This window comes from Myotis brandtii, unplaced genomic scaffold (genome assembly GCF_000412655.1).
Source record: "Myotis brandtii unplaced genomic scaffold, ASM41265v1 scaffold312, whole genome shotgun sequence".
NCBI lineage: Eukaryota > Metazoa > Chordata > Mammalia > Chiroptera > Vespertilionidae > Myotis > Myotis brandtii.
In genome coordinates this window covers 5147477-5171868 of record NW_005361955.1, presented here as the reverse complement: position 1 = coordinate 5171868, position 24392 = coordinate 5147477, and the positions used below count along the sequence as shown (strand labels likewise).

Here is a 24392-nt window from a genome sequence, read left to right as displayed (position 1 = left end):
CCCGCACCCCGTGCCGCCTGCCCCTTGCTGCTCTGGCCCAAATGAGTGGGGGCCATCTGCACAGCGATTCCCAGATCGCAGCGGATTCCCAATTGAATGACTCATAGTAAACACAAAGATCGGGAACTCTGGCACCAAGAGCACAAGAAGGATGAGGAGGACTGAGAAGTCCAAGCAAAGCAACAGTGAACATAAAGATTCTGAAGAGAAACACAAAGAGAAGGGGGGAAAGCAAGCACAAAGATGGAAGTTCTGAAAAACATCAAAACAGATAAAAATGAAAGGAGGAAAAGGTTAGAGCCTCCAGGGATACAAAAGTAAAGAAGGAAAATGGCTGCCCAGCCGGTGTGGCTCAGTGTTTGAGCATCAACCTATGAACCAGGAGGTCCCGGTTCAATTCCCAGTCAGGGCATATGCCTGGGTTGCAGGCTTGATCCCCAGTGTGAGGGGTGCAGGAGGCAGCCCATCAATGATTCTCTCTCCCTCTCCCTTCTCTCTGAAATCAATAAAAGTATATGAAGAAAAATGGCTTCTCGAGGCCACTACAAATTAAAGATGAGCCTGGAGGTGACGGCTGCTTTGCACCTAAAGAGGATCTGACGCCATTGAGGAGACCTCCGGATGAGGAGGATGCTGATTATAAACCCAAGAAAAGTAAAACAGGGTATCAAGAAAGAAGAAACAAAAACTAGAGGAAGAAGAGGATAGGGAATTGAAAAAACAACAACACCAAGAATAAAGTTTTAAAAGTTCCTGAGCCAGATAGCAAGAAAAAGAATCTGAAGAAGAGAAGCAGCTGAAGTGGGAATGGTGGGCAGAAGAGCACTACCCAAAGGCACCAAGTGGAAATCCCTAGAGCATAAAGGTCCTGTATTTGCTCCACCAGATGAGCCTCTTCCAGAGAGAGTCCAGTTGTACTACGATGGTCAAGTCATGAAGCTGAGCTCCAAAGCAGAAAAAGTCGTTACGTTCTTTGCAGAAATGCTTGACCATGAATATACTACTAAGGAAATATTTAGGAAAATTTCTTAAAAGACTGGAGAAAGGAAATGACTAATGAGAAGAATATTATTACTAGCCTAAGCAAATGTGACTTTTTACCCAGATGAGCCAGTATTTCAAAGCACAGTCAGAAGCTTGGCAACAGATGAGCCAGGAAGGGAAACTGAAAACCAAAGAGGAGAATGAAATTACTGAAAGAATATGGCTTCTGTATTATGGTTAAACTCAGAGAGAGGATTGCTAACTTCAAGACAGAACCGCCTGGGCTTTTCCGTAGCCGTGGCAACCATCCCAAGTTGGGCATGCTGAAGAGGCAGATCATGCCCAAGGACATAATCATCACCTGCAGCAAAGATGCCCAGATTCCTTCTCCTTCTCACACTCTTCTGAACATGCTCTGCAACAGTGGCCTCCTTGTTCCCAAATCCAGTGGGCAGAGTTTTCAGACCTGAATTTTGACCTCTCTGCTCCACCTGACCAGTTGAGCTTCCCCTTTCCATAACAATACATTCTCACGGTTTTCTTGGCTCTTTCATTGTCGTCTCCTTTTAATGGTGCCTTTTCCCCCTCCCTGCAACATGTTATATCTGTGTCCCCATGGTCGTCTCCTTTTAGACATCCATTCCTCTGACCTTTATAGGCTGGTGTTTTCCAGCGTCCCAGGGCCCCATGGCTTTTCACACTATACAGTCACCTGAGCAAGCTCCTCTATGCTTTACATTACAACCATTGCCTGAATGCTCATGTTGCTGGTCCAGATCTTTCTTTTGAGCTCTCACAGCCATATGTCAGCTCACTACTGGAAAACTGCACCAGGTTGCCCCACATGTTTCTCACACTTAGCATGTCTCATTTTGCTCCCCTGCTGTACTGTTAACTGCCCTTCTGATGCCACTCTCTACTCCTCACCCTCACAATCAGTTACCAAGTGTCCTCAAGTCTACTTCCTAAATATTGAATTTCTACCTCTCAGGGACACTGCCACCACCTTGCTTCAGGCCAGACTTCTGATTTCCCTTCCATTAAAATGTCTCCCTCTAATTCAGCCCCCTAACACTGCAACCAGAGTGGTTTTTCTGAAATGCTAATCTAATTGTGTTCCTTTGCTGCTTAAAATCTTTCCATAGTTCCCCATTGCTCTCAGATCTGGAGCTTTGTCATCATATGACCTTTGTCTTCCCAGACTAATCGACTAATCTCTGACCCTCCCTGCCTCAGACTTTACAGTCCAGCATTTAGCTCTCTGCACAGACCATTCTGTTTCTTACCTCGATCTCATTCCTCAATATGCTTTCTTTCTTTATCTTTTTTTATTTATTGCTTAAAGTATTACAAAGAGTATTACATATGTCTCCTTTCCCCCCCCCCCCCCTTTATCTTTTTTTTTAAAAGTAGCTATCATCAAGATAAAGAAGGGGGGGGAGATAAACAAAAAAATAGCTATCATAGTTTTTATTTATTTTTAAGCCTTGCCTGAGGATATTTTTTGTATTGATTTTTAGAGAGAATGGAAGGGAGGGAGGAGGGGGAGAGTTGGAGAGAGAGAGAAACATCAATCTGAGACACATCGATTGGTTGCCTCCCCCATGTGCTCCAATCATGGCTGGGAATCAAACCTGCAACCAAGGTACGTGCCCTTGACCTCCTTGACGGGGAATCGAACCTGCAACCCCTTCGGTCCGTGGGCTGACGCTCTAACCACTATGTAAGACTGGGCAGGGCTTGCCTTCTTTCTTTCTTTTCTTTTTTTTTTTTAATATATTTTATTGATTTTTTACAGAGAGGAAGGGAGAGAGATAGAGAGTTAGAAACATCGATGAGAGAGAAACATCGATCAGCTGCCTCCTGCACATCTCCTACTGGGGATGTGCCCGCAACCCAGGTACATGCCCTTGACCAGAATCGAACCTGGGACCTTTCAGTCCACAGGCCGACGCTCTATCCACTGAGCCAAACCGGTTTCGGCTTGCCTTCTTTCTTGAGTGGCTTTCCTGACCCCTGCCTGCCTAAGCCCTATTTATCCTACAGTAAACCTCTCCCTAGCTCTACCCACCCCTCCAAAAGCCAGTAAGGTGTCCCCACCCAGGGCACCCACAATTCCCTGCACCTCGCAAATTTTACATTTTTACCTGTCACTTCCCCAACCAGCTGGCCATTAAGTCAGGGTCTCTGTTTTTGTTCCTTCAGTGCTTAGTCTATACTGAGTGCCCACAATTCCCAAGTGCAAAAATGGTAACGTAGCTGCCATACAGGGCATGTTACAATGTGGCAGACACTACAAAGCAATCCACATACATTCCCTCATTGTTCCTTACAACTTCCCCAAGATCACTGTTGTCGCCCACATTCGTTCAGTGGGATTTAGAGAGAGGTGACGGGGCTTGTCCCAGTCCACACAGGCAGAAAAGGGTGGAGTCTTGTTTGCCGTAAATCCGAAGTTAAGTCTGTGCAACCAGGCATGTGCGGACTGCCAGTGCCCACTCCATCTGTTCTCTCCTTTCCCTGGGTAACAGAACCTCAATTTTATTTGGGGTGGCAATGGGCCCAGTTAATAGGCCACACTTCAGCTAGTGTGCTCTGTGACTCAGTCCGATGGGATTTCCAGAAGTCTTCAAAGGAAATGCGGATAAAGGAGGCCAAGCAGCCATGTTGGGCCATGAAAGTAGCTCTGAGGAAGACGGAGCCTGGGTTTCTGATCACACTGCGGGCCACACTGGTCATGGTCTGGCTACCTCCGACTTCCTGCGATGGGAACAGAAACTATCCTGCTAAGCCACAACAGTAGAGCTCTGTTACTATGCAGCCAGACCCGACACAGAGTCAGGCTGAATCCCACCCCTCTTGACCCCCTGGGGGCCGACGCAGAGAGAGAAGCCAGCACGGGTGATGTAAAGTGTTTCTTTATTTGAACATCATTCCACCTGTACTGAAGCTCAAATCCAGCAGCAGCAGAAGGGGTCTGGACCGAAATAAGTGTTACCAAGTGGGACAATGAACAGTGAAGACACATTCAGACAAAACTTACTAATGGGGTGTAGACAACACCAAGCTATCCTAACATCACACAGCACAGGCCCTCTGAGGTCTGCTGGTCAGAGCTCCGGGAAGGACTGTGGCTCCCTTGTTCCTTTCTCAGGAAACTGCAATCCCACCCAAAGGCTAGCCCTGAGCCTGGCAGGGGCCTGTGGAAGTTTCTTGTGCTGGGAACATCCCAGCTTCTCCCAAGAGAGGGTCTCCCTTTCTCAGTCCACACTGGAAGCTGGAGAAGGGGCACTCCCCTGGGTCCAGGCAGGAATCTCAAACGAAGTCCAAGGAATTTCCCCACAGCCTTGTCTGTAAGTTCCCAATGTCTTGGCTGTTCCAGGCGTGACAAGGATCTCGATTCTACCCATGCTCCTCACGCCCTCAGGAAATCAATGTTTTCCTCCATGGGTGCTGGTCCCCAAAGAGGAGTTTTCACATCTCAGGGACCCAGAGGATTTGATCAACCAGCGCTCTGAACCACGTCGAGGTTGTGGCCACGTTGGCCTGTCCTAAAAGAGTCCCCAGCTCAGGGCAGAGAAAGCTGGGGAGTGCCAGGCCCTCTGACCCAGTCACCTCAGAGACCTGCTCAACGCTCAGCTTTCAGGGACCAAGAGTGTGAGAGACATCTCTGCTTCCACCTCCTCCCAAAGGCTAAACCCCAGGGAGGCCATTCCACAGGCGTCCCCTGGCCATGATGGCTTCCTTCCTCCGGGCCACTCTTGGCTTCCCTGGGGCCCTGGCTAAAGCACCTGTTACCCGTTCTGCTCCCACCTCTGCTGAAGCCTCAGGGACGGAGCTGTGGTTTGGTCCCCACTCTGACCTCTTTCCCTTCCCTGTGTTACTTTGGTGTTCCTTCAACCCACCCAACACTGCTTTCCTAACCCCAAATTCCTCGGCCAGGGCAGCAGCTGGCTGAGCGGATGGTGACATGGAAACACTGTCAGACGGTCCCAAAGGGAACAAACCTCCCTCTTCTCTACCACTCACCTGCTCCAGTGGCGCTAACCTGCTCAGAAATCAGCTGGACTGTCCCCCTAATGTGAGGGCTGGCCGCCTGGGCCCGTCCTTGGTCTCTGAGCGGGTAGGTTCTAACCTCTCCACAAGGCACACGGGTTGGTGGTCCCCGGGCACAGTGCACACACAGAAGCAGCTGCTCCCTCTTCCTCAGCATCCTGTGGCCTTCATCCTCCTCCTCTCCTTTCCCTTCCATTGCTCCCTGCATCCCAGTCTGGTCTCCCACCACTGTCTTGCCAACGCCTCCTTCCCTATCTCTAATCCTCTTTCCAGTCCCCTACCCTCCCTCTCCCAGGTTCTCTGTCCCTCTGGGTCCCCCTTCTGTTCACTCTTCCTCTCTCTCCATTTCTGGACCTCTCTGCACCCCTCTCCCCCTTGCTCTGTCTCTGCCTCTCCTTCTCCCTCCTGTCTCATTCTTTCTCCTACTCCTATCTTCTCCCCATTCCTAACCACTTGCTCCGGGCCCTCTCTCTGCAGCCTTCCAACACTGGGCTTTGGTTTGGATTTGCCCCCGACTCCTTCCCTCCCACAAGGCTTCCCTCCCCCTTCCCTTCCACCTGGGACCCTGGTGCCCAGCCCCACCCGCAGGCAGCCTGCTGAGGAAGGTGCCAGTGGGGGCTGCAGTGCAGGGCTTGGTAGGAGCAGGAGAGAGGGGGCACAGTGCTGGGCAGAGCACTGGGGGAAGGTGTTTGCCCAGGGGGAGGGTCAGGACTTGGGGAGCTCCAGGTTTCAGGAATCCTACCAGGATCCAGCATCCGATCCCGGTTGGGTCCAGGTGGGGGATTCGGACAGAGGATTCCTAGAGTCTGTCTTGGAAACCCTCGCTCTCAGGTCCAACTCCAGTGGAAATGAACACAGGTTGGCAAATACATGGCACTAACTGCTTTTCTCCCCTCCTTTGGCTGAGCCAACATAACAGAATGGTGGGTCGCAGGCTCCTCTCCAGTGGGCCCCGCAGCCAGAAGCAGGCACACTGGAAGGAGCCCACATGCCGCCTGGACTCGGGCCTGAAAGGGGCTGCCTCGCCCCCAGCCAGGTGACTCTCCCGCCAGGTCCACGCGGCAGTGAGGGAAGTCCAGAAACACCTGAAATCTCCCTCAGTTGCTTCTCGCCAAGCAGGAGGGAGATGCCCCCCATGGTGGGAGGAGAGGGGGAGAGAGGACTCCTCGCCTGCCCCCCCACATACTTACACACACACACACACACACACGCCTCGGCTCCAAGCACTGCCCATCGGGTGGCAGACCCTGGGCATATCGCAAGGCGAGAGGTGGGCAAAGAGGAGACAAGGTGGGGACAGGGTTACAAGGTCCGGGGATGGGGACAGGGGGTACCCTGTTCAGAGGTGACCTGCAAGTTCAAGTTATGCAGAAAAGTATCAAAGAGGCAAGACAGTCTCTGCCCTTAGCAAATGCCAGGGTCAGGCAGCACAAGAAGGGGCAGAGGGGCAGTACCTCCCCTGATGCCCCACAGTTAGGCCCCTCCCCAACCTCCAACCCTAACAACAGGGCCAAAGGGTCTGTGCTGTACAAAACAAGCTGGGGTCGAGGGTCCAGTCAGCAGCACGACGTCCCAGCAGAAAGGCCAGGCCAGCCCCAGGCAGAGCCACCCCTGGCCCTTGCTGCCTGGAGTCCCGGTGTCTCCAGTTCCCTCTAGGGCTGTGTGTCCTTTCTCAGACTCGGGGCTGGACAGAGCGCCAGTAGACAGGGCGCCAGTAGACAGGGAGGCCCTTGTGTTCTCCCTCGGTGCAGCTCAGACTCCTTCAGGAGAGCTGGGAGCAGGCTGGTGGCGCCTGGAGCTCTGCAAAGATGTGATGGAACCATCATCGGCCAAAAAAAAGGAAAGAGCTCGGTTGCCCTGGGGCAGTGTCTTGAATAAGTTTCTGCAGGAGGCAGGGACCAGAGGAGGCAAAGATGCGACCAGGCAGTAGCTCCCAGACCGAGGGAGCCTGGGGCACTGGAATCCCAGTGCCTCCTTCCCCGGGAGACTGCCGGGCCCCGGCCAGGTGGGAGAGGAGAGGAGACCCCAAGGGATGTCCGGCTCCCTTAGGTCAGTTGAGGGAGGGGCAGAATCAGGCCCTCCCAGGGTCTGCAGGGCCTCTCCCCTCCCCCAGGCTGCACCCAGCCTCCACCTCTCTTCAAAGTCTGGAGCTGGCAGGCGGGTAACAGATGAGAAGTCAGTCTGAGATTGGGGTCTTCCCTCAGAGCTTGAATGGAGGATGAGAGGGCAAGAGATGGGACACACTGAGGACAGGTCAATTCCTGGGCTGTGATCCTGGCCTTCAGGGTCCCTGTGAGTGAGCAACGGGACAGGGGAGGACTCCCCAGCTGGAGACATCACCCCCTGGTCGCAACACGGAGCTTACTGTAGAGCTCACAAAATCTAAGAGAGAGAGAGAGAGAATTGGAGAAAGTCAGAGACCACCAGGGCATTGGGGCTCCCCTGGGCCCATCCTCAGGGCAAAACTGGGCAGAGTGGTGAGGTGGGGGCACAGGCTCTGAAATCCCACCGGGGCCTGGGACTAGCTGGATGGCCCTGAGCAGGCCAGTGGACCTCAATGAGTCCCAACTTCCTCATCTGCAAGACGGCAGAACAGCCTCCTTCACAAGGTGCTTCTGAGGGTCAGAAAGACATAAAGAGCCCCAGCCAAGGACTGCGCAGTGTTTGGCACATACTAAATGCTGGAAATTATGGCAATTTATTTTATTTTTTACTTTTGTCCCGGAGGTCTTTGACTTAGAACTGAACTGTGAGGCTCAGTCATCTTGAGCTCTTCATGAGGATGGAGATCTCTGGACGCCGATGTCACTTTTAACACTGAGCTATTAGGGTGCCTGGGGAGGGAGGAGAGGATGCGGAGTGGGCCCACCTCACACCAGAAAGGGCAGATGGCTGTCTTAGCCCCGCACTTCTGGAAGCTGCCACCAGAGGGCAGGCCCTGACTTCATACCAAGGCCACAGAAACCGCAGGCTATCAGGGTATCCAGGGGCAGGAGGCTCAGAGCTTAGGTTAGCAACTAGCAGCCCAGGGAGGGCTGAAAAGGGGACAGGCAGTGGGTCAGAGCTTGGTCTTTGGACTTGGACCTGGGTTCAAATTCTGGCTCCACCACTTAGGTGGCTTTGAGCAAGTGACTGGACCTCTCATTTGTAAAACGGGGGTCATGATGCCCGCCTGACGGGGAGTGGGGCGGAGTGGCAGCGTTTACAGAGCGTTCACCACGGGCCCCGTTGCAGGCACAATCTTTCCTTCTTCCTCACAGGACAACCCGTGTTACCATAAGGATATGTGTGTTTAAACTATACGGTGGTACTTTCCACCACACTCGTTTTGTGAATGCAGGAAACTGAGGCTCACGGAGGCGAAGTCACTTCTTAGCTCAGCCTGCTTCCAACGTAGACGATCTGCTTCCACAGTCTAAGGGTTCCACCACAATGCCAAACTACCTCCCGCCAAATGAGAGAGTCTTCACCACCATTAGCCCTATTTTATAGATGAGAAATTCCAAGAGATGAATATAATTAATGGAAAGTGCTAAACATAGGCCCAGCTCAGGCTAATAGCTCACGGAAGGGTGTGACTATGAAAATGACTACTATTTCTCACAGCAGAGAACGCACACCCAGACAGACGGGGGTCTGTCCGTGGAAGCCCTGCAGTGTCTCCCCTTGCTCCGGGGGCAGGGCGGGCCCTTGGGTCAGAAGGCCGGCCCTCCAGTGGAGAACAATCTGGCACTGTCATTTCAATGGTAAGTGTGCAATTTAACTTCTGGAAAGACACCAAGAAGACACTTGTGTATAAGAAGACACAGACAAAAATGTTCATTGTAGCATTGCCAGGAATAGTAAAAACCTGGAAGTCTCCCTAAGAGCCCCTAAAAGGAGAATGGTAAGAAAGTACAGTTCCTTTATTTCATATGATGCTAAGCACTGGATAAAAAGATGATTCTCCATGAAATGATAGACAGATCTTTACAACATGCTCCAGAGTGGAGCACAAAAATCGAGCTCAAGCGGAGGTTTGTTTAGGATGATACCTGTTCTATGTCATATTAGCACTTAACACTACTCTCTGTTTTGTAAAGGGACAGATCAGGTTTGAAGACACACAGATAAGCATTGACAACAGGGACAACCCCCTAAGGTTCTGGCCTTAGGTGTAAGTTGTTTCTTTGTTGTATTTTAGTATTACCTGATATACATATCCTATATAATAAAACCCTGATCTGCAAATCGACCAAACGGTCGTTATAATGCGTACTGACCACTAGGAGGCAGACGCTCAACAAAGGAGCTGCCCCCTGGTGGTCAGTGTGCTCCCACAGGGGGAGCACTGCTCAGCCAGAAGCTGGGCTCACAGCTGGCGAGTGCAGTGGCAGTGGCAGGAGCCTCTCCCGCCTCTCTGGCAGTGCTAAGGAGCAGCGAGCTCAGTGGTAAGGAACAGCGAGCAGGTGAGCGGTGAGGGGCCAAGGGTCCCGGACTGCAAGAGGGATCCTGGACTGCGAGAGGGATGTCTGACTGCCGGCAGGCGGACATCTCTGAGGGGTTCCAGACTACGAGAGGGTACAGGCCAGGCTAGGGACACCTCCCTGAGCATGAATTTCATGCACCAGGCCTCTAATTGCAATATACTAGGTATAAAGCACTGTTCAAGAACTGTAACTCTACTAATAATGTGTATACACCTCCCTGTCCACATCGGCTCCTGGCTTCCCTCTTCCATTCTACCATTTATATTTCTCATTTTCTTGTTGTTTTTTAAAAAAACACACACACACACCCATATCACCATAAATATATGTGTGTTTAAATTATACATTGCTTAGTGGTGCTTGGTGTTTGAGCTCAATATAAATTTCACTGTGTCATCTTCTGGAACTTTATTCTCCACCGCCCCCCCCCCGCCCCCCCTCAGTGGTATGTTTCCAGCGGGAACCCATTCTGTTACTATAAACTGAGGGTCATTCATTTTCAGTTATGAACTATTCTGTGGTGTGAATATATCACCATTTGTCTATACAGCCTCTTGTCCATAGCCATTTCGGTTGCTTTTGGTTGTCTGCTATTTTGAAACTGCTGCCAAGAGCATTCTTGCCCGTTTCTCATGGGTTTACCCCACTGGCGGGTTTTGCTGGGTCCCAGGCGCGCAGCTGTTCGGATCTGAGACATAAAGCCACCCTGTTTTCAAGGTGATCACACTGCCTGTTCCATGCCCAGTTTCGCATCACTGTTAACCTTGACGTCGCCCCGCCCGCCCCTGCCCACCGACGCGTGCACTCGCCTTTGTTGTCGGGCTTGAGCTCCTCCAGAAGCAAGTCTGTTTGCCGGTTGCCCAGCACGAAGGCGAGGAAGGAGAGGATGAGGGCGTTGAGGATGCCGATGATGGCCAGGATGTACGCCCAGCGCACCGAACAGTCCCCCAGGGAGTACTTGCCGGTCTTGGCCCCGCACATGTCCCGGATCGTCTCGGCGTCCCAGCCGTCGGGGAAGATCATGCAGCCCAGCACGAGGCACAGAGCTGAGGGGCGCGAGGCCCAGCCCCGCGGTCAGGGAGGAAGGCAGAAGGGGATGGTTACTCCTCAGAGCCCGAGCACCCCCGGGAGCCCTCCTCACTCCGCTCATCAACCCAAGAGCCTGCTAACCGGTTCCCGCGGGTTCCAGAAACTCCTGGGCCTGGAATGACCGACTGCCTAGGAGAGCAGAAGCTTTCCGGAACCCGTAACGTCCCCTCCTGCCCCCATCACATCAACTCCTTCCTGGAAATATGAGAAAAGAACCAACCATGGTCGCCTCCCTTAGCACCTTGGCCATGCTTACCCTCTCCCATCCTTGGCACCATTGATTTATTTCGGTTGTTCATTCACATGTTTACTGAGTGATATTTCCTTTCCGTCACGATATGGAAGTATGTCCTCATTCACACAGTGGAGCACTGTGCTCAGAGAACAGACTGGGGTGAGAATGATGGGGTTTGAGCCTAGTTCTTTCACTTACTCAGTCCATGACTTTGGGGGTGCCTCCTGTTTGTCTGTGTGATGGGAATCAGAGTGAATACTTACCTCCCAAGGTGGTTGTGAGGATTAAGTGAAGTCATGCTTGAAAGACACTTAGCACAGTGCCAGGCATTGACTCACTCAGGTAGTATCTATTGAAGGCCTACCTACTCTGTGCCAGGCACTGGACTAGGCAAGGGGCAGGGTACTTGGACTCTAGCCTCATGAAGCTTGCACTTTAGGTGGGGGATGAGGGGAGAGAGAGCCATTAGAGAAAAGCCGTAAGGGGCTCAAATCCTGGCTCAGCTATTTCCAGGATGTGTGATCTCGAGCCAGTTCTGTCACCTTTGAGCTTCAGTTCTCTCGTCTGTAAAATGGGGATAATGATGGCGATCAAGTAATCGTAAAGATTACAACAAGCAGTAAATGTGAAGTGCTTGACACAGTAAGTCCGGCATAAATGTTAGCTGTTATTATTAAAACTAATCATGATAATAATAATCATGCAAATAAGAAGGGGGCTTGGTTTCAGATGAGGGGAGAGGGGCAAGGCAAAGGGAAAAAAAAGCATTTGGCCCAGCCGATGTGGCTCAGTGGTTGAGCATTGACCTATAAACCAGGAGGTCACCGTTAGATTCCCAGTCAGGGCACGTACCCTGGTTGCAGGCTCAATCCCCAGTGAGGGGCATGCAAGAGGCAGCCGATCACTGATTCTCTCTCATCATTGATGTTGAAAAAAAAAGAGCAAAAAAAATTATATATATATATATATATATGAGTCAAAATGGGTCCCTGCTGATTCCTTGCTGGGCACCCGCTCCCTCTGAGTTTAGTGACCCACTTGGGTCAATCTCTTGGGCTCTTCCTAGTATTTACCCTCGTGAGTGGGACTCAAGTGTGAGCCAATCAGCACATTGTATTTCTCTGATAACTAATTGGCTGAGAGGGGCAAGGCCCCCGACGCTGTGCCCTCTGCTCCTCCCTCCCCTTGCAGTGCTGGTTGCCGTGTGACCTGAGACTGTGCGGTTTGATGTTGCCATCTTCGTGTCTGATGGTACCGCCAGCGACAGGGTTACTGTGTATGAAACCCAAAGGTTCCGTGCTGGCCAACTGAGTGCTTAACCTGGGTTTTATTTTTATTTTATTTTTTTAAATATATTTTTATTGATTTCAGAGAGGAAGGGAGAGGGAGAGAGAGATAGAAACATCAATGATGAGAGAGAATCATTGATTGGCTGCCTCCTGCATGCCCCCTACTGGGGATGGAGCCCACAACCCAGGCATGTGCCCTTGACGGGAATGGAACCCCTTGAGTCTGCAGGCCGATGCTCTATCCACTGAGCCAAACCAACCAGGGCCTTAACCTGGGTTTTAGATGACAGCAATGACAAAGTGGAGGTGGGGGTCAGTTCTAACCCCTGTCCACGAGGCCCATCTAGTTCCCAGGATAGGGACGGGGCCCTAAGCTTTGCCACCTTCCTCCTGAGACCCCAGACTCCTGCCTGACAGCGAAGTGGGGACCCTCCTCCCTTCCTCCCCCTTTTCTCGTTTGGCCTTCTCTGGCCTCCCCTCCCCTCCCTGTTGATAGTGTCCCCCTGCCCCGAGGTTGTTTCCCATGCTGAAGCAGGGCTCCACACAGCACTGTGACCACACACATCCAGCAGGCTTCCTCCCCTCTGCAATGCTCGCCTCCTCCGACAGGGGGCTCAGCTCCAATGGAACACCGGGCCACCTAAGTGCTGGGAAAAGAGTTCCTGCCAAGGGGATGGCAAATGCAAAGTGCCCTGCGGCAGGAATGAGCTGGGCGAGTTAAGGAATTCAACAAGTTTGAAGACACCGGTTAGACCAGCGGTTCTCAACCTGTGGGTCGCGACTCCTTTGGGGGTCGAACGACCCTTTCACAGGGGTCGCCTAAGACCATAGGAAAACACATATATAATTACATATTATTTTTGTGATTAATCACTATGCTTTAATTATGTTCAATTTGTAACAATGAAAATACATCCTGCATATCAGATATTTACATTACGATTCATAACAGTAGCAAAATTACAGTTATGAAGTAGCAATGAAAATAATTTTATGGTTGGGGGTCACCACAACATGAGGAACTGTATTAAAGGGTCGAGGCATTAGGAAGGTTGAGAACCACTGCTTTAGACACTCAAATGGAGAGGAAAGCTGGGGGAGGGGAGGGGTGATCAGTACTGGAGATGTAACCAGTGGTGCTGTAGGCGTGCAAATCCCTGGGATTGAACACAACGGAAACTTGAAGAGGAGTCTCAGGACTGAGCCCAGGGGTACTCAGCATTTACTGGGCGGCAACAGAGGAGGAGCCTATGGAGAAAGCTTGATGCATTCGTCTCCCCAAATGTCCCTGACACTTTGCAAAACCCTCCAGGTCCCTGTCAGAAAGGGGAGGAGAATCGAACTTCAGGGTAGAGAGATGAGAGAAAAGGAGTGGACTCAACGCAGCCCTTCGCCCGGTGCCTCCCACCCACTCACACACACACACACACACACACACACACACACACACCAACCCCCAACAAGAGGCAGGAATGAGGAAAGAGCCTGGGGAGAGGACAAACCCAGTCAGCCCCTCCTCCTTCTCTCCAGCCCTCCCCTCCTGGGGTTCGGTGTTTCCTCTCCCGCCAGGAGCATTCCTCGTCTCCATGGAAACTGCTCCAGCATCCAGAGCTCCCGGCCTCGCTGCTCCAGCTCCGGCCTTCGCCGGAGAACCTGCAATCCAGCGTTCAGCCCTCAAAGAGGTTTTCTTCCAGTAGCTCTGCGTCCCCTCTGTCTCTCTGCTTCACCATTTACCGTCTCTCTCTGTCTCTGTCTCTCTCTAATCGCATGTCCATTCCTTTCTTTCTCCACCCTTTGCATCTTTCCTTACAGGCCTCTCCATATCCCCCTCTAGGGCTAGTCTTTATGGTGCTCAAGTCTCAGTCTCCGCTCGACCTTTGACCCTGGCTCTTCCCTCTTCGGTTTAGATCTCTCGGCATTTAACATTCACTCACCACTCCTCCTCCTCCTCTCTTCCTTTTCTGGCTTCTCTCCCTTCCCTGTGTCTGTCTATATCTCTTGGCCCTTTCCTTTCTCTGGCTCTCCCTTTGCACATTCCCCATGTACATTCTGAGTGCCAGGCACTGTGCACACTGGCAGGCATGGTTTCTGACCTCGGAAGCAGAGCTGTGTGGGGAGGAATAAAATCAAGTCCACACACACTGCTTGGAAGGAAACAGACGAGGTACTGAGACCCTGAGTAACGGTGCTCAGAGGAGCTGGCAGTGGAGTCTCTACCCATCTCTCTCTCTTTCTCTGCCTCCTTGGCTCTGCAGGGTTTTAGGTGGTGGCTCTGAGGCCCCAAAGGCTGCTCTGGGAACGGGAAACAACAGAAATCCAGCAAACGGAGGAAAGCAAACCAGATGGGCTGCTCTGGACCTCTGGGAAGAGAGGAAAGACCACGAGGACAGCCTACACCAGGAAAAGAGGCTCAACCATCAGGAGGTGGAATGACTACAGGCAAGGCAGCCTTCAGCATCCCCATTTGCTGGATGAGGAAAGTGAGGCTGAGGTCTTTGGAGTCCGAGTTCAAGTCTCTTGAAAATCATCAGCTGGCTGAAGAGCTGGCTGCTTCAAGCAAGACACAGGCACCAGTGCAGGGTGCAGCATCCTGATGCTTGGCCTGATCATTCTTCCTGGCGGGGGACCATCCTGTGCATTGTGGGATATTTCACATCATCCCTGGCTTCTACCCGCCACACGTCAGTGCCACCACCACTCCCAGTCATAATAAAAATGTCTCTAGCCCAGCTGGTGTGGCTCAGTGGCTGAGCGTAGACCTATGAACCAAGAGGTGACAGTTCAATTCTCAGTCAAGGCACATGGAAAGGTCACGGGTTTAATTCTTGGTCAGGGCACATACCCAGGTAGTGGGTTCGATACCCAGTAATGGTGTGTACGGGAGGCAACTGATCAATGTTTCTCTCTCACATTGATGTTTCTCTCTCTCTTTCTGCCTCTCCCTTCTTCTCTCTGTAAGATCAATATAAACATATTCTCAAAATAGGATTAAATAATAATAATAATAATAATAAAAATGATGACAGAAGACTTCCCTAACCTGGTAAAAGAAATAGACATACAAGTCCAAGAAGCACAGAGTCCCAAACAAGATGAACTTATGAACTCAAAGAGTCCCACACCAAGACACATCATAATAAAATGCAAAAGGTTAGAGACAAAGAGAGAATCATAAAAACAGCAAGAGAAAAGCAGTAACTCCCAAAGACTTTCAACTGATTTCTCAACAGATATGTTGCAGGCCAGATGGGATTGGCAAGAAATATTCAAAGTGATGAAAAGCAAGGACCTACAACCAAGATTACTCTATCCTGAAAAGCTATCATTTAGAATTGAAGGACAGATAAAGAGCTTCCCCGACAAGAAAAAGTTAAAGGAGTTCATCACCACCAAAACAATATTATATGAAATGTTAGAGGGTTTTACTGAAGAAGAAGAAGAAGATAAAAAAATATGAACAATAAAATGGTAATAAATACATATCGATCAACAATTGAGTCTACAACAAACAAAATGACCAAGAACAGAAACAGACTCATTCAGAGAACTTTTTGTTGATTGCCAGATGGGGGGCCGGGAAGGGGAGGAAGGGATTAAGAAGTACAAATTGGTTGTTATAGAATAGTCATGGGGATGTGAATTACAGCATAGGGAATATAGTCAATAATATTCTGATAACTAGGCTGGGTGCAGGATTTATTGGGATGATCACATATTAAGTTATATAATGTCTAGTCACCAGGGTGTACAAAAATATTTTTTAAAAAGCCTCCCATACTCCCAAATGTCCAGGTTTCAGTGACTTAATGTTCTACTTATAGAGAATAATTTCTTAGTCCAGGACCGGATTTTCCTTGTAGTTCTATTTTATTTTGTACAGTAAATATGTACAAGTATAGTGGAAAATTTAAAAACACAGAAAAGCATCAAGAAGAAAAAAACCATTTGTAATTTCCCACTGAAAGTTAAATAATAATAATATTTGTGTATATAATCTCCCTATATAATATAACTTGTAAAGTAAAATGGAAACATTTTACTTTAAAAATGAAAAAAAAAAGATGTACAACATCACTAATCATTAGGGAAATGTAAATCAAAACTACAATGAGATACCACTTCACACCCAGTATGATGGCTATAATAAAAACCTCAGATAATAGCAAGACTATGAGGAAACAGGAGCCCTCATACACGGCTGGTGGTAATGCACATGGTGTGGTCACTTTGGACAACAATGTGGCAGTTTTTCAAAATGATAACTAGCCCTGGCCGGTTTAACTCAGTGGATAGAGCATTGGCCCGAGGACTGAAGGGTCCCAGGTTTGATTCCAGTCAAGGGCGTGGACCTCGGTTGCAGGCTTGATGCCTGGCCCTGGTCGGGACAGTATGGGAGGCAACCAATCGATGTGTCTCTCTCACATCGATGTTTCTCTCTCTCTGATTCTCCCACTCCCTTCCACTCTCTTTAAAAATCAATGGGAAAATATCCTCAAGTGAGGATTAACAACAACAACAAAAAAATGTTAACTATAAGGTTGCCATTGAGCCACCCATTCCACTCCTAGGTACATACCCAAGAGAAATGAAAACATGTGTCCATACAAAAACTTGTACACAAATGTTCATAGCATTATTCATAATAGCCAAAAGGTGGAAGCAACCCAACTGACGACTTAGTAAACAAAATGTGGTATAGCTACAAAATGGAATATTAGTCACAAAAAGGAATAAAGTATTGATACATGCTACAACATGAGGAACCTCAAAAACATTATACAAAGTGAAAGATGCCAGTCACCAAGACCACCTATTATATGATTCCATTTATACTGGTATGAACTGTCCTGAATAGGCTAATATATAGAGACAGAAAGTAGATTAGTTGTTGCTTAGAGGCAGAGCAACCTAATGGAGAAATTGTTTAGGGATCGATAGCTAAAGGGCATGAGGCTTCTTCTTGAATTTATGAAAATATCCTAAACTTGATTGTGGTGATGGTTGCACAACTCTGTGAATATGCTAAAAAACAAAATAAAACACCCCACCCCACTGAATTATACTGTTATATGGGTGAATTGTATGGCATATGAGTTCTACCTCAATAAAGCTATTATCAAAGAAAGGGAATGGGCAATTTAGTCTCTCTCTCTCTCTCTCTCTCTCTCTCTCTCTTTCTTCTCTCTCTCTCTCTCTCTCTCTCTCTCTCTCCACGTCTCTGTCTCTCCACTCATTCTGAAGTCTCCTGCCAACAAATGAGTGTGGCTAGATCCCTCCAGCTTCAGTCAACCTTCAGAAGACTGCAGCCCCCACCGAGGTCTTGGTTGCAACTTCATAAGAGACCTTGAGCCAGAATACTCACCTACATTGCTCCCAAATTCCTGTGACTCACAGAAACAGAAATTATAAATGCTTGTTGCTTTAAGCCATTAAGTTCTGGGGTAATTTGTTAAACAACAATAGATAACTGATTTATGTTTCAAAGTATTGTTTGCATTTGCTTGTATATTTGTGGGATTTCTTGGAAAGGATACTCAAGAACTGGTAATAATGATTACCTCTGGGAAGATCATTGAGGGATGAGGGCAAGGAGACTTACACCTGATTGTATACCTTTTTGCCTTTTGAATTTTGTATCATGTGCATTTATTAAATTTTCCAAAAAGTAAATAAATGTCTGGAAAATTTTTAAACAAAAAAAGTGAACAACTATCTGCTGCTTACAGATAAAGTCTAAACGTTTTACCGTGGCACAGAAAGCCTCCACAATCCGTCTCCCAGTTTCACCTCTCCTTGCCCTAATTGCTTGTAGTCCCCAAAACACAACAGGCTATTTCCTACATCCATGCCTTTGATCATGCTGTCTCTTCTGCCTGGTTGCCTTTCTCCTTCCCTCCCATCCTTTAAGACTCAGGACAAATGCTGTCACTTTTTGAAAGGCCTTCTTGGTTGTCCATAACTGTGTCAGAAGTCCCCTCTGTGCCCCCAGAATAGCCTATGCGTGATTCCAATCATTTCATGTGCCGTACATAGGTGATGTTCTGTTTTCTTCTCTGCCTCTTTCATTAGACAGTGAGCATTCTGGGAGTGAGGACCCTTAATCAAGATTCCCAGAGCTGAGCACAGTGTCAGACACACAGAGGAGGCTGGCAGTAAAGGACGGGTGTGAGGGGAGGGGAAGAGAGAGGGAAGGGAGGTGGGAGGAAGGAAAGAAGGGAGGGAGGGAGAGTTAGGGGAGGAAGAAAGAAAATGAGAGAGGGAGAGAGGAAGGGAGGAAAGAATTCCCCCAATGTGCTCAGCAGTGTTATACACATCAACAAAGACTTAACTGGATGAGTAAAATCCTAAACCAAACCTGAAACAACCAGCAAAAAATGGGGAGGAATGTGAATGCATATTCCTAGCTGTCGTGACAGAAGCTCCTGTCGTGGCTGTTCCTGGCCCAGAGGCCCCCCCTGATGAAGGACACACATCTGGAAGGCTGGGCGATCTCACCTCGGGATCACCAACCAGCCCCTGCTGCCGCCTCCACCATCAGTCTCCTCATCTCCCACTCCATCTCACACACTCTGTTCTCTGCTGTGACTCCTACTATGTGGCACATAGTAGGCACTCAGTATTAAAGGAGTTGTGGTCAGAACCATCCCCCTTCTGTGGATAGAGGGTCTCACTTTGTGACCATGAAATTGTCTCTTTTCTCTGGGACTCAAGTTTTGTTTTTTTTATCTGTGAAGTGAAGGAGTTGGACAAGCTGACTGGTAAGACCCTTTCCAGCTGGTAGTTGATGACTTCTCAAGGCCTCTGACCATCAGTCCACACTCTCCCACCGGAGCACTAGGACCCCTCACCAACTGCTTTTCACTCAGACTATGTCACAGAAATAGCCATGGCCATGTATTGAGTGTTTATTGTACACCAGGAACCATACTCTGCATTTTACACCCATCATTTCGTTTATTTCTTTCTACCACCTTTGAGGTAGGTACAATAATAATCTCCATTTTACAGATAAGGACACAGATTCAGAGAGGAAAACCTACTTATCCAAGCCCACACAACTGGGAAGTGGCAGACGGGAATTTCAAGTCCTCTGTTCTTCAACCACTATCCCACACTGCCCCCTCGGACCCTCAACCAGACTTCCAACCTGAGTGTCTACTCCAGCCAGCAACCTCCCCTTGGCTAACCTCACCCCACCCACAGGCAGGCACAGAGCACACAGGGCTCACAGCTGTAACTTGTAAGCTTCGTATTCCCTTCCTGGGCTCCAGTTCTAGATCCTTTAGGACTTGTGTTAAGTCTCACCTCCACCCTTCACTAGATGTGTGGCCTTTGGGCAAGTCACTTTAACAGGTGAAGATTAAATGACATAATGAATGTGAGAATGTCTAGCACAGAAGCTGGCACATTGTGTGTTCTTGGTAAATGGGGAAGACCAGGCCAAGAGGAGTACAGATGTCCCAAGAAGCCCTGAAAAGCTGACCCCTAACTCCATAGAGAGCCACCTGGGTCTTCCAGCCTCTCTACTTTGCATTCAACCCTTCTGGCAAATACATCCTGCCTCTATCCCCACCATTCATGCTCCTTTATAAATCCTTGGGCTTTAGAGTCAGAAAAACTGAGTTATAATCCTGGCTCCACCACTTACCACTTGTGTGACCTTGGACAAGTGACTTCTTCCTCTTTGAGGCTGTGTTCTTATCTATAAAATATCAATAATTGCCCAGCTGGTGTGGCTCAGTGGTTGAGCATCGATCTGTGAACCAGGAGATCGTGGTTCGATTCCCAGTCAGGTCACATCCCCGGGTTGCAGGATGAGTCCCCAGTAGGGGGCGTGCAGGAGGCAGCTGATTGATGATTCTCTCTCATCACTGATGCTTCTGTCTCTCTCCCTTTCCCTTCCTCTCTGAGATCAATAAAAAGATATCTTAAAAAATATACCAATAATGGCACCTATTCCATAGGATTGCTGTGAGGATTAGAAAATAGTATGCGTGTAAATGTTTAGCAAATGCTCAAGCATTTAGTAAAGGCTCAGAAAATATTAACGATTTTTCCTGAATAATAATAACAGTCATAGCTGCCTACTGATTAGAGTCCAAACTCCTTGATTCAGTATTGAGAGCCTTGCACCTTGTAGCCCTATTGCTCCTTCCTGGCCTCTCCTCCCTCCTGCTATTCCCCTATGTGGATGTCACGCTCAGTCCAGACGTGGCTTTCTTACCTCTGTGCCTCTGTCCGTGATCTTCCTCTCCATTAAGAATGCTCTCCCAAACCTCACACCTGTCCACACCCTGTCCTGCTCGAGTCTCACCTTCCGAGTAAGCCCATAGCCTCCTCTATTGTCCTGAGTTTCCACTCTGTCGGCACTTGTCTTACCTAGAGTATCCCTCTTCCAGTGGTCACATGTGACTTCTCTTTGCAGGAATTGACCTTCCTCTACTATCAGCCCACGTGTTCCAGGGATTAATTAAGAGGTGGACACCTGACCAAAACTGAGCCAATAAGAATCAGCTCTGGAACTTTTGCTGGAACCATTGAGTAACAGGTGTTCTTTTTCAACAGGCATTGCTAAGCTACAGCAATGCAGTTTCAGAGTTGTTAGTAGCTGTATTTATCACCTTTAAGAGAGAAGCAGACTTGCCCTGGTTTGTTTGGCTCTGTGGATAGAGCGTCGGCCTGTGGACTGAAGGATCCCAGGTTCAATTCTGGTCAAGGGCACATACCTGGGTTGTGGGGTCAATCCCCACTGGGGGGTGTGCAGGAGGCAGCCAATCAATGATTCTCTCTCATCATTGATGTTTCTATCTCTCTCCCTCTCCATTTCTCTCTGAAATCAATAAAAATATATTTTTAAAAAAAAATTTTAAAGAGAGAAGCAGGCTTAAAAATAAGCCAATACAGAGGAACAAAGAAATATAGAGAGACATATTATAATGGCATTATTTGATCATCTAGATCCATCCATGCCTGAAACCAGATATTCTTGACTTTTAAGTTATGTGAATCAAAAACACTACCCTCTTTATTACTTAAAATTTTTAAAAATTATTTTATTTTTAGAGAGGAAGGAAGGGAAAGAGAGAAAAATCTATGCGAGAGATTGCACCTGCAACCTAGGCTAGAAGATTGCACTTTCAACCTTCTGGTACACAGGATGATGCTACAAACAACTGAGCCACACTGGTCAGGGATACTCTATATTATTTTTATTTATTTAAGCCAGTTTGAGTTGGGTTTCTGTCACTTGCTAGTGAAAGGCTGCTGACCAATATAGTGATCTAACTAGATGATAACTTGAGAGCAGGAACTGCATTTTATAGCCTTATAAAATGCTCTCAAATCCTTGGGGACAGGGGTGATCTTAGGGTCACAGCGCATAGCATAAGGATGATCACAAAGCAGGTAAGGAATAAACTCAGAAATCTCTAAGCAAAATGGAATCAACTGCTCAACTCTGATAACAGCTCTCAGGGGTGGGACAGTAGCACAAGAGAAAGAGCACTGGGCTAGAAGTCAAGACTAATTTACTCACTTACTGGCTGTGTGACTTTGGGTAAGACCATAATTTCTCTAGGCTCAGTCTCTTCTCTCTAAAATGGGGGCAGGAGGCCTGGTGGCGTGGCTCAATGGTTGAGAGTAGATCTATGAACCAGGAAGTCACAGTTCAATTCCCGATCAAGGCACATGCCCAGGTTTCGGGCTCGATCCCCAGTGTGGGGCATGCAGGAGGCAGCAGATCAATTATTCTCTCTCATCATTGGTGTCTCTCTCACTCTCTCCCTTCCTTTCTGAAATCAATAAAAATATGTTTAAAAATAAAAATAAATAAATGGGGGACAGGGGAAGGTGGTATTTGAAGGAGCTGATCTCTAAGATCCCTGAAACTCTATAATTACATAGAGGTTGTGGAACAGTTCACCCAGTCCCCAAGATTAAACCCACTCGGATTACAGAGAATTAAGAGGCCAAGAGGTCAGCAACCCATCTGCAAACTCCAAATTAAGGTTGAGGAATTGGGGGTTCCAACTGAGCATATATTCTTTCCAACTTGCCTTTGGAAGAAGAATAGAATTTAAATACATAAAATCATGTTCTGGGTACCACTGAGATATATGGAGAGATATGTCCCATATCCTAACAATTCCCCTTTCTCACCTGCTTAAAAAAAAATCTAAGTTGAATGGAGTGAAAAAGCCCAGAGGATGTCCACATCTGAATAAGCACTGACTTGTTCAAAGTAGTTCTTTTGGGAGTTTGGGCAATTCTTCCAGTGGCACAGTACCTCTTGCCTGCATCTGTAGAAGTCCCCTTGGAAAGCAAACCAGCCTCAAGATTTTGCCCTCACTCCTTGGCTTTCATTCCAAATGACAACTGTCAATTTGATCACCCATCCTATTTTCCACACTTGTCCCTGAGTAACTTCCAGCCATTTTAAAAAATCATATTCCTCCTTTAAAAGATGGGAGTTTCCCCTCTCAATGTTGACCTTCAAGAGAATACATCCCATGCACCCAAGATAATTCCCTACAACGTTTTCAGCAGTGGAAAAATCGACAAGTGAGAACGCACTTCCTCCAGGGGACTCTTTTGAAGGGGCCAACACTTGTTGAATGCTAGCCCTGGCTGGTTAGAGTGTCATCCTGATAAGCCAAGGTTGCAGGTTTGATCTTCAGTTGTCATCCTGATATGCCAAGGTTGCAGGTTTGATCTTCAGTCGGGGCACACATAAGAAGCAACCAATGAATGCATAAAAATAAGTGAAAGAACAAATTGATGTTTCTCTCTCAAATCAATCAATAATAATTTTTAGAAAAACACTTGTTAAATGCTCTGAGGTGCTTATTTTGAAAAACTATCTCTGTTGCGTGATCATCATATTTTCCCTTCTCCCTCTCACCCTGGAGGGCTCCAGATTTTTTCCTAGCCTTCATCAGCCCTCCTCCCCCATCTTCTGGCCCCACTTTTCCTAGCCCAACTCTCTTCCCTGCTTGCAATTAGGCAAATGCACAAGTTGCTGAATCTTCAAAATCTGTCTTCGATCGAAAGGCGGGCAGGCGTGGGGGACTCTAATGGATCCTGAAAAACTGTCTCAGCAATTTTTATTCCCAAAGGCCCTTCTCCGGTTCTTAGGGTAAGATGTCTGTCTTAGCCAAACATTTCAGAGGGTCCTAGGAATTCATTCCCATTTGGGCACAGCACCAGAACCCTCCTCCCTGCGTTGAGTGAGAGTGGGGAATGGAGATCAGTCCTCCAGAGACCCATGTTGCCAGGTGCTGCCAACCACCCACACTTCAAACACTGAATAGACACTATGGACAGCCTCCTCCTATATCTTAGCACAGCACTTTAAAGTTTACAAGATACTCATTTGTTCTTGGAATCCTCTCCACTGTCTTATGGATGAGAAAACTGAACCCCAGAGAAGTAAAGTGAAAGATCCAAGTTTATGATGTCAGGAAGTTAAAGGTCCAAGTCAGATCTCTTGAGTCACCATCTCAAGTTTTTTTCAATGCAACAAACATCGTTCACACCTAGAGTCACTCCTCATTCTGGTCATTATTTCCCCTAAAACAGCCAACAGAGTGTCTCAGGGGCCCTCAGAGACTCTACCATAACTCTAACCCACCCATAAACGCAGTCCGCCCATATCCAACCCCACAGCTCCAAAGACCCATTTCTAAGGCGTCTCTCTCATAGAATCCTCCCCTCACTGCTGAGGGACAACCAAAGGTGTGTTTTTAGACGGAGGAGCAGAATCTGTCTCTGATTCCTCCAAGAAAGGGTGCTAGAAGGAGGGAGCCGCTTCCCCCAGCTCCTGCTCTAGGGGTCCCGCCCCCGCCCCTCCCCTACCTGCCAAGAGCTGCATCCAGGCACAGATCTTGTAGACCGTGGCGGTGTTGCAGAAGAAGAACAGCGAGAAGCAGGTAATGCAGCCGAGGATCAGCACCATGGAGAGCAGCACGAAGAAGGCGGCCGCCTTGAAGGCGCCGGACGGGATGGTGCTGAAGTCAGTGAACGAGCCGCGGCAGGTGAGCTCGCGGCCCGTCAGCCCGCTGCCCACACAGTAGTGGAAGAGGCCGAAGTAGCCGGGCTTGGGGGTGCTCACGCTGTCGCCCACCCAGTAGGGCTGGATGAAGACCACCACGTTGATGATGGCGAAGCAGATGGTGAAGATGGCCCATAGCACGCCGATGGCCCGCGAATTCCGCATGTAGTGCTCGTGATAGAGCTTGGAGGCCTCCTGCGAGGGCAGCATGGTGCCCGGGG

General features: G+C 48.6%; 1 protein-coding gene and 1 pseudogene across 2 annotated transcripts in view; one reads left to right on the top strand and one right to left on the bottom strand.

Annotated features, from left to right (window-relative positions):
- The window catches only part of LHFPL4 (lipoma HMGIC fusion partner-like 4), a 35678-nt gene extending 11292 nt beyond the window's left edge, over positions 1–24386 (bottom strand). Inside the window, exons 1-3 of one of the 2 annotated variants that reach the window (XM_005870117.1) lie at positions 23976–24386; positions 10319–10555; positions 3887–7422 (exon numbers count right to left, since the gene is read on the bottom strand). In XM_005870117.1, the coding sequence (XP_005870179.1) occupies positions 7322–7422; positions 10319–10555; positions 23976–24381 (744 nt within the window). In that variant the 5' untranslated portion in view covers positions 24382–24386 and the 3' untranslated portion in view covers positions 3887–7321. Of the gene's footprint in view, positions 1–3886; positions 7423–10318; positions 10556–23975 lie in introns of those variants that run through there. The other variant, XM_005870118.2, reaches the window with a different exon arrangement.
- LOC106726749 lies at positions 490–1659 on the top strand (annotated as a pseudogene).
- Positions 24387–24392: the final 6 nt, after the last annotated feature.